This window comes from Polistes canadensis, unplaced genomic scaffold (genome assembly GCF_001313835.1).
Source record: "Polistes canadensis isolate GaletaPanama2010 unplaced genomic scaffold, ASM131383v1 scaffold_66, whole genome shotgun sequence".
NCBI classification, from domain to species: Eukaryota; Metazoa; Arthropoda; class Insecta; order Hymenoptera; family Vespidae; genus Polistes; species Polistes canadensis.
In genome coordinates this window covers 76654-95892 of record NW_014569613.1, presented here as the reverse complement: position 1 = coordinate 95892, position 19239 = coordinate 76654, and the positions used below count along the sequence as shown (strand labels likewise).

Here is a 19239-nt window from a genome sequence, read left to right as displayed (position 1 = left end):
GAAGTCCCAATAAAGGGACGAAACGTCCAACTAAATCAAACATAGTTCTACTTCTTTCATGTCCAAGTTCCCTGTTAAATTTCATCATTAAAAATAATAATAATAATATAAAATAAAAAAATAATTTTTAGACTAAAACATTATTTTTAATTATTAAAGCAATCTTTTTTTTTATTTTACATCTAATTTCTAAGTGTTTCCAATATACTTAAGTATTAAGTTATATGGATTTAAATCTTCTTATTGTTGTTTTTTTTAATCCTTTCTTTTTTCGAAGAAGCACGAAAGGAGTGACACGACACTTGAATGACCTTAGATCATTGAAGAGACAAACTACTTTCACCAGCTTCGAAACCTGTTTGCACGCTCGACTTCGTTTCATTACTTTTGATCTATTGAAATCCGTAAATGAGAAAATGTTAAATGTCGTCACCTTTCCATTCGCGAATCATCCGTTTAAATTTGATTATAAAAGAATTAGATGTTTTATATGAGATTCCATGATCTGTGAGTCATTTTATAAATTGCAAAAGAAGTTTAGGTGATCCCTGAATTTTAACTAAAGTTTGGTAAATTAATTTTAAAAAATAAGATCTCAAATCTTTGCAATATTAAAAATATGTGTAAAATTAGCTACTAGATTAATAGAGTATTATTTATTTATATTTTATTTCTAGAGAATCTTTAAATGTGTGAACAATTTGTGGATTATTCAGTGACCCTTCAGGAAAAGTTGATTAAAAATTAGATATAGAATAAATTTTTTAGAAGATTCTTTTAAGAAAATCTTCATTATCTAAGTAATGCATTGCTTAAACAGCAGGCACATTCGGATTAATTTTAAAGAAAATTGCACTATAATTTTTATTTAATTTTCTTTTTTTACTACTATTGATGAAGAAATTAAGCACAGAGAATATTTCTTATTTAATTTGAATCCATTATCAAAAAATGTTCACTATTCACAGTATTAATATTTCAGTAAATTAATCATGTTTGTAAAACGAGGACATTGAACCATGTTTTATATAATCTGCAATACTTTCTTTCAGTATGAAACTCACAACTACGTAATCGTAAAATAACTTCCAATTGATATTTCTTTTCTTATTGTTTCATAGATCCTGATATTCCAACAAGAGGATACAACCGAGAGTTCCGTCATTGGATAGTTGGAAACATACCTGAAGAAAATGTTGCTAAAGGTGAAATTATTGCTGAATACGTAGGACCAGCTCCACCCAAAGATACTGGAAAGCATCGTTACGTTTTTCTTCTGTATAAACAAAATCAAGGGGCTATTACCTTTGACGAGAGAAGATTGAGTAATCGGTATGTATAATTAATTATTATTTAGAATACTATTATGTGTGTGTTAATATTTTTCTATTTATTTGGTCAGTATTTTTGATTAATTAATGGTATTTTGTAAAATAAAAAACTTAGTATATATATATATGAATATTTTTTTTTTTTATGTTCAGTATTAAATAATAATTTATTAGTATTTCAAATAAATGATTAATAGTAATTTATAAATAGTGTTTTTTTTTTTTAGGGTTACGTCAGTTTATATTTTATTATAATTATTGATCATTCATTTAAAATATTAACTAAAAATATTAAAAAAAAAATATTGACCCAATAAATGAGTCACTCGTTAGCCAAATTAATTAACTCTACAGAATAAAAAGTACAAAAAATTAATAAAATTACATACATTGTCCTATAATTTATTATTTAACATAATAATTAAATAACAATCCAATTCTTTGGCTTTAAAATTTAAAGAACATTTTAGAAATGGAATTAATTTTTGTCCTTTGAACAACACAAATAATATTCATTCTGTAATCATACTTAAAATTCCATGCTCTAATTCATATTAAATATTTGATATAAATTATAGGGATGGCAGATTCCGTAGTCGATTTTCAACGAAGAAGTTCGTGGAAAAATATAGTTTGGAGGGACCAATAGCAGGGAACTTCATGAAAGTTGAATACGACGATAACGTACCTTCTTATCATAAACGTTTAGGATTATAAAGTTTTCATATTTTATACTGTGAGTTATCTCATATCTCGTCTTCTATTGTCTTCTCTTTTTTCTTATATGAAAAGTATAATAATAATAATAATAATAATAAAAGTAATAATAATAATAATAATAATAGTAATAATAATAATAATAATAATTGAAATAAGAACGTTAGTTCTTCGATGTATGTATATTTCCTTCATATTATATTGACCTTAACTAATTTTTTTATTTTTTTTTTTATTTTCCTTTTCTTCTTTTTATTAATCCGCTTTTATTTTCATCTCATTTTTATCGTTATAAATATAAAATGTACACGATATTATAATCCTATTTCTCTCTCTCTCTCTCTCTTTTTTTCTTCTTCGAGATGAGTTACGTTTTTTAAAGATGTCTTGAGCACATCCCTTTCTATAGTAATAAATTCTTAGTCTAAGCGTTTACCTCCTACAAAATTGATTATTTTCATACAATTAGTTTTTTTTTTTTCCATTTTTTTTATCGATAGGTTATTACATAATGACTAGTAGTTGTTAGATAATATTTCATTCGATGAACATTTTCAACTATTTTCATTTTTATTATACTTAAATCAATAATAATCATATCGTAATAATTTATTTATTGTATCGAACTTTTGCTCAAAACAATATTTAAAATTTTCACAATTATTGATCATTATTGATCATTAAGTATGAAAAGTCAAATTACTCTGATTATTTTCAGTTTTAAATTAAACGTTTAATATTTATTAATTTTTAAATGACTATATATTATTAAATGACTGCAGAACACATTTAAATGAATATAATAAATTTCTAAATGACAAAAATATATAAAAAATAATATTAATTTTGCTAATTTCCTTCGAATACTTCGGTAATGAATTTAATCATGCAGTATGTATATATATATATATATATATATATATGATTTAAAAATAAATAAATATATAAATAGTTATAAATAAAAATAAAAATGGTTGATTGTTAATGGAATGAAATATCGTCAAATGTTTATTGTGACTAGAGTTACAATGTATGTGCGCATTTCGGGGCAAACTTCGGCCTATGTGTGACTTTCGGAAACTCGAAATTCTTTGAAAAAGTCTCTTTGCTGGCCCGACTATACTCTTCGATGCAAAATTGTTAAACAATAATTATTATTATTTATCATCCTCTTCTTCATCTTCCTCCTACTCCATGCCAAAGGACACAAAAAACACATTTCTTGTTACAAACTTCCATTTCTTCTTGAAAGTTGTGTATCATCGAAAAATAGGAACGTATTACATGGTGTTGAGATACGTTAAACAACGATTATTTTGTTTTTTTATATAAGTCACTAATATAACAATTAATTGTTTACATAACTATTAATAACAAATGTCAGCATTGAAAAATCACGATTTTTAATTGGGAAAGAATCGATAAATCGTATGGGGGTGGAATTCATCATCATCATCATCATCATCATCTTTAATAGTTAAACTTTATGTTTTATATTAATCTTTTTTTTGTTAACGATTCTCTCGCAGTGATGTCAACGTCGTGTTTTTCAAATTAGGAAGGATTTATTAACACTCAACAATTTATCTAAACGTAATAGGAGGAAACGTAATCCTCATGTGAGTAGTAATCACGTTTTAGTGATATCCGCCATTTTTTTTTGTTTTAACGAAATATAGAAAGCTTTTTTAGCTCTCAATACACACACTCACACACATATATAAATATGTTTACATATATATTATATATATGTATACTATAAATTCGTTATTCTCATTTGCAGATATACACTATGGTGACGTACATTCATACAAATTTCGATAGACATATTTGTTGGTTTGTTTTTTTCTTCTCATTCCAGAGATCACGATTTGAAAGACGCATATTTAAAATAACAAGCTCGATACTTAACAAAAATCGAGTTCGTATCGTAGAAATAGAGTCTTTTCTTGGACCAACACGTTCACTGATCCGATTTATGAAACGATATAGAAACGATTCCTGTGTGTCGATGACAACAAGTGTTGGAATATACGAACAATCAATTGGTAAGTACAGCTGGCATCTAAATTTCTTTTCTGTTTCTTTTTTTTTTTTTTTTTTAAGTAGTATGTAATAGTACGTTGTCTTTTATAATGATGAACACCCTATTTGGGATGTTCTTTATGTTTCTTTATTTATTTTGTTTTTGATGAAATGTTTTAAGGCAGGACAAGGTCCGGGTACATCGTGATATTCCAACAGAGCTGATGATCCCTAACATCTCCCCATCCGCCGTTACCTTTCCTCAATTTAGTCTTTTTTGCCAGACCAGCAACCGTTAAGGTTAATTGCGATGGAAATAGATGATCCCTAGCAGCTCTCAATACATTTTGAACTTTTGCTATAACCGCCGTTGACTCGCAATTATTCTTCTTGTGATGAACACCGCTGAAACATTATTTATCTATTTATTATGACAGCAACAATTGATAATTATGCAGAATAGGAATCATGAAGTGTTTAAGATCAAAATTTGGAATATTTTTCATGATATTTGTAACCACTTGGTCTTACAATTAGTTTCTAAGATGTATAGGAAAATATGTTTAACAGTGTATTTAATATTTTTTTTTTAATATTTGCTATTTTTATTGAAGTATTTAAATTAAGGTTGCAGGAATTTATTTATACCTTTTTATATTTTAATCAATCACAATTTATATTTTTTTTTTTACAACCGAATGCAGACAATAATCAATTTAGTGTGTATTGGATTAATAAATAATATTTTATTCTGGATAATTGCACATAAAAAAAAAAAGATTTTAAATAATTCTGATATTGATTTTACCATTCACCAATGTGGAAGACTCTGGGAGCTCTCATCATCATAGTAATCAGGCCGGAATCAATGCGTGGTGCAGCACCGGCCCCTTTGCTCGGTGGTAAACAAGTTTGAGCGATATGCTGAAGACTCCAATCCCAATTGTAATCGTCATACGAGCAGAATTGAGCGGCACACTTTCTCAGTTTGTTCCACGTGACCCGATTAAAGGCCATACCCATATTGTGTTTACTCGATATCCAGGGTATTACCTCAGCCTAGGTTGTCAAGAAGAATGATCGATGTTAGAATCTATGATTCGGCAAGATTTCATTTAAAAGACGTTCGTGGAAAAGGAACGGTAACGATCGATTTCATTATTTTGTTTGTTTATTATCTTTATCGATTAGAAATATACGTTCCTTTTCGTACCGCCCATCAAGAAACTGTACTAAATTGAATACGATCAATATTTGAGCTGTTAGTTAACAGGCCAAAGTGATTAATACCAATTTTTTTGTTTCTGCACTTGATTTATCATCAAGCATTTGATTTATAATAATTAGACTTAATTTCTTTCTATATTACGATATCTGGAAGACATAATTTTGTTTATATTTAACACAACTACTTACTTATTATTTAAATATTATCCTATAATATTTTATATCAATTCCATTGAAATGATAATAATGTAAATATTGAATTCTTAATTTTATATGCATCAAGTTCCGTATTACTCGTTAATTCAGAAATTAATATCAATAATAAGAAAAATTGAATAATAAATATAATAGTTTGATAGTATACACATGACATTATCAATATTGTTGACTTTATTTTTTGTGAAATTAATCGATTTGGCCTATGGAAGGCTCATTTATTGATTACTAAGACTATATAGAGATCATTATCAATAATTAAACTTGTATACACTCTTCCGTATGATACGATCTATGATACACCGTATATGCCGTTGACGAGGCTTGCCTTATCGTTATTTAGCTAGTAGAAAAAAAAAACCAAACGATCGAGAAAAAAAAAGAAACATAGTGCCCCAGACGATGAATAAAAAAGAGGGATGAGAAAGGAACGCTTGTGCATAAAGTAGAGAATAGCAAAAAAGAAAAGGAAAACAATAAACAAAAGTGGGGTTCTTCGGTTGTACATTTCGTTCAAGCAAAATATCGATTGACAAACGAAGAACATTTCTAGTGTCGTTTGAATAATGAGATGCTTTTTCAGAAGAAAATAAATAATAGCGTTAACTACACGATGACTAAAATAAAAGCAAGAAATGTTACATCGAACGAGACAATTGTACGTAACAAAAATATAAATTCCAGTTCTTAGAAATGATCATGGTTGTCTTATTCGATGTGTCATTCCGAGTACAAGGATTATCAAACATAATATTCTCTATGTAAAAAAAGATGGATGAAGGTTATGCGTTATATCAGTTGATCCTATTAGTTGAATAAAAATGATAATAATTAATATATACCCTAGAGAATAACTGCGGATTATAAAAGCGTGCAAAAAAACAAAGGTAAATTGAGATAATACGAAATAATAATAAGAAGAAGTGCCAGGTGACATAGAAGCAAGATCAAAATGCGAACTCAGATTCGCAAAGGATGATATTTTGAAGATAATAATCAGAAAAATAGGATTGGGATTGTAGGAGGATTGTAATGTCTCTAATCAATTCTCTAATATTCCGTTTTTGTGTGTGTTTTTGCATCTGGGTCTGAAAACCTTCTGATAGTGGGTGTAGAGACTTGGTAAGAGCTGGAAAGCCCAAGAAGGTGCAGCATGCACCATTTGAGAACTCTGATAGGTCGACACTCCAGCAACAGTTTGTCCTCCAACGACGTTGCCAACAGCAACGTTGTTATTGTTGTTGTTGCTGCTGCTGCTGCTGATACTGCTACTGCTGCTATCGCTGTTACTGCTGCTACTGCCGATGCTGCTGGTAATACTGCTACTGATGAGAGGATTCTGCAGTCCCGGTGATTCGTGCTTCTTTAATCCATGTAGTAGTTCCTTTTGTAAGGCGCCGTTTACGCCAAGGAACTAACGGATCGGGCGTGCGTGAAACATCGACACAGATACCTTTCACAATGAAGTGAAAAAGAAAGAAAAATAGGGGAAGAATATTTGGAGAGAATTTGGAGAACATTTGGAGAGAATTTGGAGAGAAACACTTCAACAATTAGGAAAACGAAGACGAGATTGTTGTTTTTCAAACAGAGTGAATTTCTTTCTGTGCTGTGGTGACGGTGTTGTCAACATTCCGAGCAAGTTGCAACGTCTCATTTGTTCGCATACTCGCTCGTTATTGCGTGAGGGAAGGTTTCCAACGATACTTGTTATATATATCGTTCTTTTTTTTTTATTTTTAAGTTAATAACAATAAAAATTAAATTTAAATATCGATAATAACAAGTATCGTATTTACATGTGTAAAGTGAATTTACAATGTTGTAAAAAGGTAAACCAAAGATACGATAGTTCAGCGATGATATGGAAATGTGTTGTGATCAAATGAAATCCTGTAAATGAAGTAACGAAAATTCAAAGCGTTTGTTTTGTTTTGATTTGTTCAGAGCTTATGTACAAAAAATTAGGCGCAGATCTTTTTTTTTTAATTTTGTTTTTTTCTGATACAGAAAAAAACATCCCGATTATAAAATGCAATTTCAAAAGAAATACACGAGAACGTAATATTTGTTAAAAGAGTGTAAAGTGTATTAGAATAAAGCATAGTGTTCCAGCGTGTAAATCGGCCATTGCCCACTCCTCGCAATAGATGTTGCAGAAAGACTTACATTGTTTCAATTTATTTCGATTTAGTTAGACTTATTATTAGAATTCTTACTCACTTTACGACTGAAGTCAGCGAAATAGTTGTAGGTCTTGAGGTATGTACCCAAGGAAAGAACGTTGCAACGTTCACAGCTGTGTTTACAGGTGCGTTCCATTAGTCTCAACACATGAAGAAAGTCTTCAGCTACGTAGTGATCTTCCTCAAGGAATAGGACCATACCCGTATGATTTTTCGTTATTGTTAATTGATCGAAGACCTTATTGGCTTTCCACCACCAGTGATGCTTCGTTTGTGTAAACTTTGCCTCCCGATAATGACCATAAAGATCTGGATGCTTCGCGTTGATACATTTTAAATACAAGGCTCTGTAAAATAATATGGAATAAAAATAATAAGAAAATATAACAACGTTCAAATTTGTTTACGTGTGTACGAGTACAAAAAATTAAGCGATTCGAGTCAGGATCCTGAAAATTCGATGACACATAAACATATTTAGGATTCTTTGCATAAAAATTATAATATTTAAATTGTACTATAGAATTATGAGATTTAAAAGTTTAAGTACAAGATTAGAAGGGAAAAATAAGATTTTGAATTGACCGTTGGATTTCGTCTCGAACATTTGATCCTAAAATGCAAGTCGGATTCTTAAATGTTAGGTAGTCAAAAACCGTTTCTGTCTTTATAAACTTTCGAGACCCCGACTCGACCTATCCCAATTGTAAAGAAACCCTGCTGTGCCCTAAGGCTCAGGTATCTATACATTTCTAATGTTTTCTTAGGAACCAATGATGTCGAATACATGAAGAAACAAGATTAAAGGACGCGCCTTACGGTTGGAAACCTTTTTTATCTTTTGTGCTAGCTAAAATAGCTTTTAGGAATCTTTTATTTCCATTTTCTATTGTTAGCTGCAAATTCCTGCTGTTACTTTAATGGACCGTGTTCGACAGCATCAGTTTACAATTAGAACGAAAAAAAGGATATTCAAAAAATTTCAAATTTAAATATTTCCTTACTGTTCCTTGTGAATGTTTCTCGGACAGTCATTCGGATCTTCACCGGGAAAAGTTCTAGGATGCGTTTGTATGCTATGTGGATAAAATATTTGCATGACACGACAGAAGTCAACGCTCTGAACTAAGTAATTGATGTCCGGATTCCACACGTCATGACTAAAAACAAGAAGAGCCTGTTCTATGCCCCTGGCTTGTGCCAGAGAGACGATCAGGTGCCTCAAGTAGGTCAACCTAACGTGAACTTGGACGACGATGATCGGTGCATCAGCGGCAAGTGGACCAAACGCTTCCTCATTGTAAACCTTTTGCTCGAAGTTTATCCGATCGATGTTACGACGAATTTCCTCGATTTCAAGATCCGTTAGCGTGCCAGAAGTTCCATTGCTTGACGTCAAAGACGCATTACGCCGTTCTTTCAGGAACCTTCATTAATTATCATAAGAAAAGAAAAAGAAAATATTGAAACTTCTGGTGGTAAGTTAATTTGTGATATAACTGTTTTCTCTCGTTATTATTTTTTTTTTCTTAATGGATTGAGTTTAGTCAATTAATAATTTTGAAATGTTTTATTAGGAAAAAAAAGAAAAAAAGAAAAATATTTATTTAACTCTTTGAGCCCTTTGTGCACGGTAGGACTATTTGAGTCCCATTGTATATCGAAAAACGTAATTTAATTTTTATTATTATTCTTTTATGTTTGTGTAAATTATATTATTCCTTTATTAATAAAAAATAAATCAACATTGTGTGCAATTAAAAAAGAAATACAATTTTCTGTGCAATATGAGTCTTTTTATTTTATAAAAATTCCATGGCTCAAAGGTTAAATGAAAAATACCGATCATTTCTTTCTCTTTCTGTTTTTTTTTCTTTTTTTAAATACAATAGCATGTATTTTATTTATTTAAATATGTAGACATTACTTATTGATATATTTAAATAAATATATATATATTAATGGTAACTGTATATTGAAAAGGTGGATTTGATAAGAATAGAATACAGAACGAACCTATGAAGTTCCTGTGGGACCAGCGCAAAAAGCGTCTCGTTAGCCGAAGACTGTCCAGACGTGTCCCCGCCGGTTAAGCTGATCACATGAAGCTGCAGCCAGAGAAACGTCGCCAGAAATACGAGGACAAGTGTCCTCAGTAAAGTACCACGACCTGATCTCACCACTCCAACCGCTGTGACCCCTGTGTCGCACAATGTCAAATTTTTAGATTACTTTTTACTTTAAAATTGAATTATTTCCTCTTATTCATTTTTTATATCATATTGTATATTGTATATACAGGGTGTTCCATTTAAATCGATCTACTTAAATATCTTCCAAAACTGTTGATGGTAGAAAAAAATGTGGTAGACAATAGTTGAATGGTTTAAGGAGCTACATTATCTGATATTATTAGTTTTTTTTGTGATATAATGATATATCACGAGATAGGGGTACGCATCACTTAAATTTTCTTCCTTAATATCTAAATTAATATATTTTTGATTAAAATAAACGTTATTTTAAATCACAAGAGTTACTCGCGGTACTAAATTTTAAAATAAAGTCACTGTTATTATAAATATCTCTGAAATTTAGTTAAAAATTATTGATAAAAAAGAAAGAAGTTGCTTAATCGAAATAAAATTGTTTCGTATCCTCACTCACGCACACATGTACACAAATTTATTTTCTGATCATAACAATGTGTAATATTTTTTCAGGTGCTGTTACGTTCTTAATAAGTGAAATCATATTCGCAATAGAGAAAGAAACACACAGTAATGAAATGCAACAAAGCATGAGTCTGACACTGAGTGTGGAGTATATAACTAGACAAAACTCATGTATAGTATGTATAGTATATACTGCTCGACCTACAATCGTTCCACAACGTAATAACGAGGGAAACGCAATGAAATTTCTTGTCAAACCCAGTGATTTTAGTTGGATTTGACGATAGTGAAAGAAAATAAGATAGGAGGTAATGTACAAGAGTTTCTAACTTTTGAAAATTCTTGTGAAACATCATGACAAAATAAGTGGGTTAACGAGATACGTTTTCCTGAAACAAAATAAAAAAAATAAAGAAAAAAGAAAGTGATCAGTGTGGCATAATCGAATCTTAAATATATATATATGGTATATCAAAAAATAAACCAATGGAATAACGATGAAACGATAGAAATATTTAAATACACTTATTTGAAAACTGAAGTGTGATTAACTATTTTAAAATTTTATATTTCGATTGTTTATAAAGTAATTATCCTGGTTATTGTTTTTAGTAATAATCTGTTTATTAAACAAACGAAATATAAATTTATTAAATTAATAATCAATACTGCAGTTTCCTAATATTTTTGAGAGTCACTCTACATATACTATTACATAATATAATACACTTACAACATGCTTTTTTTTAATGTACAATATATGTATTTTTAATTCAAGTAGGTACATCCTTGAGTATTATCTTTTATCTCGATTTTGGTTAATTTTAATTGGACCAAGTTATGTAGGAAGGTTACGAACCCTTAAAGTAAGATAAAAAATTGTCCTTGTTTTGTAAAATATTACTAACACATGGATGAACTTTTAAAACATCCAAGCTAATTTTATTATTTATATCTTATTATTTTTAATATTATGCATTATTAATTAAGCAATTTTAACAATGTAAAAACAAAACCAGAAAGAAAGTAAAATATACCTAATATCTGTGATCTTTTTCCTGTAAAATAAGTAACAACCAATAAAACAATTTTTATATTATACTATTATACAAATTACCATTCTACTTTCATCAATTATTTTTGTTTATTGCCATGCATTATTAAATAATCAATTAATAAATAATAAAACATGAATAAAAACAAAATAAACTCTAATAGAAATGAAGCTCTGTCAATTAAATTTTGTTGTTGTAATTAAAATGTACGAATTAAATTGATTATTTAATTTCAGATCATTAAGGTTCGATGGGGTAACTTTTTGCATTATTTGTGTATATGTGATATCATGTGCGGTTTATCCAATGAATGATCTTATTAATCTTTTGTTTGAATTTTCCTGATAAACTATTAGTGGAATAATGTTCTCATAATTACGAGCCGATAAACAATATAGTACGTGGGTTTATTAATTCAAATATAAACTTCGTTTCTTACAATTGCATTTTAAATTATAGCAACAGGAAACATATTATATTGAAAAACTGATACAAATATTCATAAATATATATTAATGTGTGTATGTACACATTAATGTTATTTTATTTAATATTTAAATTGCATATTAATCGGCATTTTATTTTATAATCAACAAAAATAAATATAATTGTTAAAATGTAAATTAATCAAATGATACTAAAAGCGAGATCAACGTTTCGATCTATTTTTTTTCTTCTTCTTCTTCTTTTTATTCTTTTTAACTGAGATTCCATTTAATTGAATTTGATTTAATAAGATTTAATTCGATTAGATTTGATTTTAATCAACGTATTTCATTTCTTTTATATATATATATATATTCGTGACCCCCTCATTAGTTTCTAGTGAAATTATCGAAGAAGAAAGTGCACTCGATTAACGAGTAGTTTCATGAAAAGAACAACGACATGCTTCGAAGTATCGGTGTATATATGTTTATGTATGTATGTGCATATAACATATATATATAATATGGTTATATATATATGTATAGTAATAGAAGACGGGGATCGATAGTCTTTCGCAGTAAAACGGACGAATATGTTCTTCTATGTGGATTGGTTAAATGTTTAAAATGATATATATGTTACCGTTAATTCATGAAATAACTATACTAATTTGTTAAAGTATAAAAAAAGGCAAAATTACATACTTTAACTAGATAATATAGATAATTCACGAAAGGTGAGTTTGTTAAAGTATGAAAAGGAAATTAAATATAATAGAAACAGCATGATTAACAGAACATTTGTTTTGTAAAATACAAGAAGAAATAAGAATGAACTACTATGAGCATTTGTATAATAAAAAAGGTAGATTTTTAAAATAGGTTAGATATCAATCTTATATTTTAATTATTTATCTCTTGTGAGTTTATATTTTACTTATTGTTAGTTATTTGCTAAAACACAACAACTAGCTTAAGTGTATAATAAAATGCTTTCCCTAAGACGTTTAGTTATTTCGTGTAAAATTCAAGTTTTTTACGGTAATATATATAGGTGAAAAAAAAAATATGAAGGATATATATTACAAAAAATGTATATTCAGAATGTCCTGTAATTTGTGGTATAAGCGAGAGAAGAGGATGATTTTACATGAAAGATTAATTGTAAGTTAAAAATGTAGAATACAATTCAGTTCACAGAAAGAATTCTTTTGGTATAAAAAAATTTATTTGAATATTTGTAAAAAATAATGATGCAAATCTAATGAAACTTTAACGAAACACCGATGAAAATGTGCATACTTAATGTAGGAATGTTTGCATAATACTATTTATATGTAATATCGTATACGTTTATGTAAAATATTGAGGTGCCTTTTCTCGGACAAATGGATTTGCAAGAAAGAACAATTGGTGAAATCAACATCGAACATTAATATTTATACTATGTTATGGAAATTTGTTTGTTTTACCTCCCGATCTTTTTCCGCGTATCGTTTTTGCGTATTTCTGCTTAGAATAAGTTTGTGGTTTTCCTAAAAGAAAAAAAAATGTTTAGAATAATTGTTATATTATCTCGGCTTTATACTTCTTCTAAAATAATTACTTAGATATTATCTATAAAAAAAAAACCAAAAACAAGAAAAAGAAATTTAATTTATGGTGTATACTATATCTTATCTTATATTATCTTAATATTTTATTCACTGCCTGATGCTAAGCAATGTTTATTTTGTTTATAAAAGAAAAAAAAAAAGGAAGAACAAACCTAATAAATAATATAAATTTATTTGATGATTTATATATATATGAATATTAATAATATTAAATAAGTTTAATAAATAAAATAAAACCGTATATTAAATTCACATATTTCCATTGTTTACACTTATTATCAATTTACTGTGAATATTACCGACACACATACGATTATCCTATTTAAAATTGAATACGTTCATTTCTGCAATAACTTTGGTAGACCATAAACAGTTAACTCGTTGTAACGAGTAAATATCGTATGCGAATAAATTAAAAATACGATATCGTCAGATATTCTACGAACACAGCCTACTTTTAAATATTAGATATGAGCCTACGTGTATGCTTTTATGTGTTTATATACGGTTATACACATACATAAACATACATATATATATATATATCTTATATGTTGTATAATACGATTGATTCGAATAAGCATCGAAAATACTCCTCACTGATTAATAAATTTAAACTCCATACAGAAATAATAATTCGAGATTATCCATATTTATTATTGATTAGCTTGACACAATCTACAACTGTGATAGAGAAAATTTTATTGAAGGAGTGTTCAGACATTCTTCTTTATTTTCTCTTGTTTTTTTTTTTTCTGTTTTTTTTTTTGTTTTCTGTATCGTCTCTCTGATAATGTGCTCTTGACGACGAATAATTACAGTTGTCACAAACATGCAACGTATATACGCATAAATGCATAAATAATATTTCTATTTCTATATACTAGGCATATGTGTATTTGTTACGTTGGTATTTCTCCGTTTAACGTGACAATTAAAAACAAAAAACAAAAGAAGAATAGAAACAAAAAATAAATATTCTTTCATTTACCATATCGTATCGTTTAAGTTGATCAATTTTTAATTATAATTGCTGTAGCTTATAATAATATGCAGGAGAGATGTGTTTAATTAAATAATTATTATTTAAAATTATTTGTTATTTGTTAATTGTATCGAAAAACGTGTTAATTAATTTGCAATAAATTACGTTACATTTTAAGATATGCAATATGATTTTTTTAAATACATTTTTTTTGAGAGATATAAAAGTGACCTTGGATCTTCTTTTTTTAAATTTATAAGAAACAAAACTTTAATTAAATTTGATGCATCTGATGCGACTCTTAAAATATAAACAAGTTAATTAAATTTATTTTTTTTTTATTGAACCAATAAGTAACCGGCTATTCTTGTTATTATTATTTATTTAATTAATATCTTTTTTAAGTAATTAAATCGTATTTATTAGATATGAAATTTAACATCTATTAAATAATTAATTAGTTTTTTTTTTTTATTACAACTAGGAGAGCTGAACTGCTATTATTATTATTGTTATTCATTTTTCTTTTAATTAAATTGTATTTATGTAATGCAACTCTTAAAGTGAAACGTAATTGAATTTATTTCTTTTTTTTTTGAGACATTCCATAAATAATGATTTCTTTTATATTATATAATAATTTCTTATTGATTATATTTTGCCTATAAATTTAATTTTAGAAAGTATTCCTAATTAATTTAATGTTAATTTAAACAATCATAGATGTTGCGTTATGCTCGATGTATTATCTTGCGTAAGACATTCGAGATATTGTAATCCTTTATTTCTTGATTACTTCACTTGATTCATGTTTATATATTAGGTATAAAAACAAACATAAATAAACGTATACGCGTACATACATATGTGTAATATATAAACAAAATATTGTTTATTATTTTTGTTTTCAAATGCATTAAATCAGTGGTCTTTAAACTGTGTTCCCACGGAATCTTAAGGTACCAAGTAATCTTTCAAAGGGTTCCACGAATTCTTATTTAATTATATTATATTTTATAGAGTCGTGTTTGAAAAATTTCCTATAGAAAAATTCCATAAAATATCTTTAAATTAAGATCAAATAAGGATTTCACGAACCGTAAAAAAAAAATTGGAAAATCACATTGCGTTAGATAATTCGTAATAATCTTTTAATCGCTCATTAAGAAATATGGTTCGGTTCGTTCGCTAGTTATAATTCGTTTTTAAAGTGTTATTCTTTTTTCTTATCCGCAACTTTATATTTAATATTTTCTTTTTTTTTTTTTTTCTTTCATTTTTTCTTCTCCTTTTCCTTGACTGTTTCCACGCGAATTACGAGGATGCATTGCGTGCAACGATTCGCGATGCGTGCCACAGCTCGTTACGCGTACGTGGATATCTTGATTCTAAGTAATTTTATTATCTTGGAGGAAAAAGGGAATCTTGTTCGCAGTGAAATTCAATTAAAACGAGCCTAGACGATTACGAAGGTAGAAGCTTTTTCCATATTTTGCATATTTCAATTTTCATTTTAGTTTTGTACGTTTATATATTTATTTCTACAAAATTTTCTTTTATGTTTAATTACGAGATTTATTTGTTTTAGTTATGGCGAATCCTTAATCCATGATATAAGTTTAAATTTATAATTAAAATATATTTAATATATCGAAATTATTTTTAAATATAATTTTATTTTAATTTTGTTTTTATTTCCTACAACGAATATTAAATGAAACTTATCAAATAATAATGTAATTTATTATATGTAACATCATCAATCAATAAAATCAAAATTCGATATTAAATTTTATTTTAATTTTTTAAATGACACATATGTTCAAATATTGAACCATGATTCGGAAATATAACAAAAAATTCTGTAACTTTATTTTGATTCGCTGCCAATAAAAGGTTCGCCATAACTATTTTATTCGATTCAAACAATTCTAGGATATTATTATCGATGAAATGCAATAGACGTTATTTCGTGACGTGTTTGTCATCGGTGTACACAAAATGCGATTTAAATCCGTTCTAGTTGTAACCACGAAGACTTACACCGTCGTTTCTCTCTACATTAAAGCTTCTTTTCGTGTCGTCAAGCTTACGAAATAAAAAAAGACTCACCTCTCATCGTGTCATCCTTAGGTAAGTATTCTAAAACAAAAGATACATTAAATTGTAGTTACAGATTACATTGTTTTTTTTATTGGTTTTTTTTTATTATTATTCTTATAAACGCGTAAAACATTTCGATGAAAATTTTATTTATTCTGACTCCTATGATGCTCTATGGTATTTTTTTATTTATAACAAATAAATTTCAAATGTCACGTATGTGTTTTTATATTTTTCAATTTGGAATATTTAAAATTAGAATTTTATGTAAAAGTTATTCTGTGAGTTTTTAATTTTTTACGAAATAAAAATCACAAAATTATGGAATTTCTACACTGTGGTTAATTAATTTATTATTTAATTATCTTTTAAGATAGTTCTCTTATATTAAAGTTGACTGATAATCATTTTTATTAGAATTCAATTGAAACGCATTATTATTTTCAATTCATACAAATTTATTTTTATTCCTTATCTTTTTGTTTTTTTTTTTTTTTTATAAAAATATGAATCGTAACTTTGTATGAATTTTGTTTACAGTAAAGAACATGGATCGGGAAAAAAATTCCTTCGTATTTTCTTGATAAATGAATGAACTTTAGTACTGATGAAGTGATGGAAAACATTGTGCAAGACTGGTACGTTAACAGTTATGATATCGGTAAGAAATTAAATATAACCACAAAACACAGTTTTTAATCATTTGAAGAAGGTTGAATAGGAAAAATTACAAAAAAAATTCTTTCATTTTTACATTAAAATACGAAACTTTTTCCCCAACTCAATATAAATTGAAAATAAACCCCATTATATACAAACCCACAAATGACAGATATAAATTATTTTAATTATACAATTTTTAGACTGATATTTTATTACAAAAATTCTATTTGACGATTGGTTAATAATTCTATGCGGTTTTTTTTATATTTTTTTTCTTAGAAGATACCGCATAAAGTTATTCTGTAATATAATAAATATATTTTATAAATAGATAATTTAATGTGGAAATAATTTCAAGATAATAAACACACACACACACATATATATATATATTATTATAATATTCGTAGAAAAGGAGAGAGAAAGAGAGGATTTTACAGTACGTGTAAAAATTCCATCCATCGAGCAATAACTTTAATTCATGTAGTCTTTTTTTTGGCAAACTATCAAATAGCTTGCCACTAATGTGACTTCGTGAGTACATATGCACCAGAGACTGAACAGAATCTCTTTCCATCTCGAATTTCGAGGGACGAGGATGGGTCTATCACGAATTCATTCTCGTGTTCGTATTTTATAAATTCAAACTTCGCATACACCACGTGTCATTTTGTTTTTTAAAGGGGGTAAAACCATTCTACTGTTTGTAAAAATAGCTTATTTTTGAGAAATTCTTTTGGAAATATGATAGGTGTAAGGTGTAACATTCTTTTACATTATTTTATTATACACACTTTTAAATAACATTAACAAATGTTTTCTTTGCAAATAATCATAAAATGAGCGCCATAGTTCAGCAAAGCTAATCTCATATTTAGGGATTTCACATCATGCAATAAATTTTGTTCTTTATCTGAATAATTTTTCGTTATATTTTACATCGAAAAATAAATATTTGATATTTATTCAAGTCCTTTACGTCCTCCCCTAAATAATGTATTTATATAGTACTAGAATAAATTTTAAGTGAACCAACAGTCAAAGTTTTGCGAAACACTGTATTCTATGCGAGGTGAGTTTTGCTGAACTGTGCTATTGCCATTTTGTGATGACTTGCAATAGAAAAATTTGTAAATCTCGTTTAAAGTGTATACAATAAAATCCCTTAAACAAATTTTTCCTAACACTTATCATATTCTTATAAAAAAAATTTTAAAAATAAGTTATCTTTTGGAAAGTTAGAGTGATTTTATCCCATAACGAATCATTGCAATACACAGAAATTTGATATCACAAAAATGATTTACCTTAAAAAAAGAAGACAGCTCGTTGGATGGTCCTCCATTTTGAAAAAATCTATAACAAAAAGAAAAAATAGGAAAGAAATAAATTTATTGGATGAATATAAGATACGGTCAATGGTCTTATTCAAAAATGACTTGAGAAAAATCTGGATGCTGATTAGTAGCTTGTTAATGAGTATACCCCGGTTCGTTTGTCTTTATAATCTTTAAGAAGAAAATATCTTCTAAGCGTTAATTGGCATGAGATTATCGTACCGAGAGGACCGGGTCAGCAACTTCCGATTCTGAGTCCGGAATTAACGCCGGCAGGAGGAATAATTAGCACGGCTTGCTGATTCGCATAATTAATTAAGGGAACATAGAAGGCAAGTTCTCAAGGTTAAACACGATTAAGTTGGAAGTCTGAAGCGTGGGAAACGAACCGGAAGGAATCAAAGTCTGAGATTCCAACCTTCTTTTCTTTGCCGGTTTTTATTTATATTTCTTAATTTCTTTGTACAAAAATCAGATTATTTATATAATTAAAACATTTTAAATAAAACACTTGAACATAGATTTATTATTATTTAATTGTAGATATAGGTCGAGTATTTCTCTATAAATTAAATCTAATAGTAATTAAAAATAATATTTTGTTTATACAAAATCGCTGTGGTAATAAAATATTATTGCACATTTAACTATCATTATCTTATAAAATTATATATA

The 19239-nt window shown here is 27.7% G+C and overlaps 2 protein-coding genes across 6 annotated transcripts in view; one reads left to right on the top strand and one right to left on the bottom strand.

The window, feature by feature from the left end:
* LOC106786112 (protein D2-like) overlaps window positions 1-2206 on the top strand; it is a 5634-nt gene extending 3428 nt beyond the window's left edge. The window contains exons 4-5 of the mRNA XM_014747157.1: window positions 1122-1332; window positions 1910-2206. Coding sequence (XP_014602643.1) covers window positions 1122-1332; window positions 1910-2048 — 350 coding nt within the window. The 3' untranslated portion in view covers window positions 2049-2206. The remainder of the gene's footprint in view (window positions 1-1121; window positions 1333-1909) is intronic.
* Window positions 2207-3031: 825 nt separating this feature from the next.
* The window catches only part of LOC106786134 (alpha-1,6-mannosyl-glycoprotein 2-beta-N-acetylglucosaminyltransferase), a 37414-nt gene continuing 21206 nt past the window's right edge, over window positions 3032-19239 (bottom strand). For 2 of the 5 annotated variants that reach the window (XM_014747216.1, XM_014747215.1), the window contains exons 2-10: window positions 18535-18583; window positions 16574-16603; window positions 13333-13395; window positions 9719-9902; window positions 8707-9129; window positions 7740-8049; window positions 6613-6930; window positions 4882-5132; window positions 3032-4478 (exon numbers count right to left, since the gene is read on the bottom strand). In XM_014747216.1, the coding sequence (XP_014602702.1) occupies window positions 4250-4478; window positions 4882-5132; window positions 6613-6930; window positions 7740-8049; window positions 8707-9129; window positions 9719-9902; window positions 13333-13395; window positions 16574-16580 (1785 nt within the window). In that variant the 5' untranslated portion in view covers window positions 16581-16603; window positions 18535-18583 and the 3' untranslated portion in view covers window positions 3032-4249. The remainder of the gene's footprint in view (window positions 4479-4881; window positions 5133-6612; window positions 6931-7739; window positions 8050-8706; window positions 9130-9718; window positions 9903-13332; window positions 13396-16573; window positions 16604-18534; window positions 18584-19239) is intronic. The other 3 variants (XM_014747218.1, XM_014747217.1, XM_014747219.1) reach the window with 2 other exon arrangements.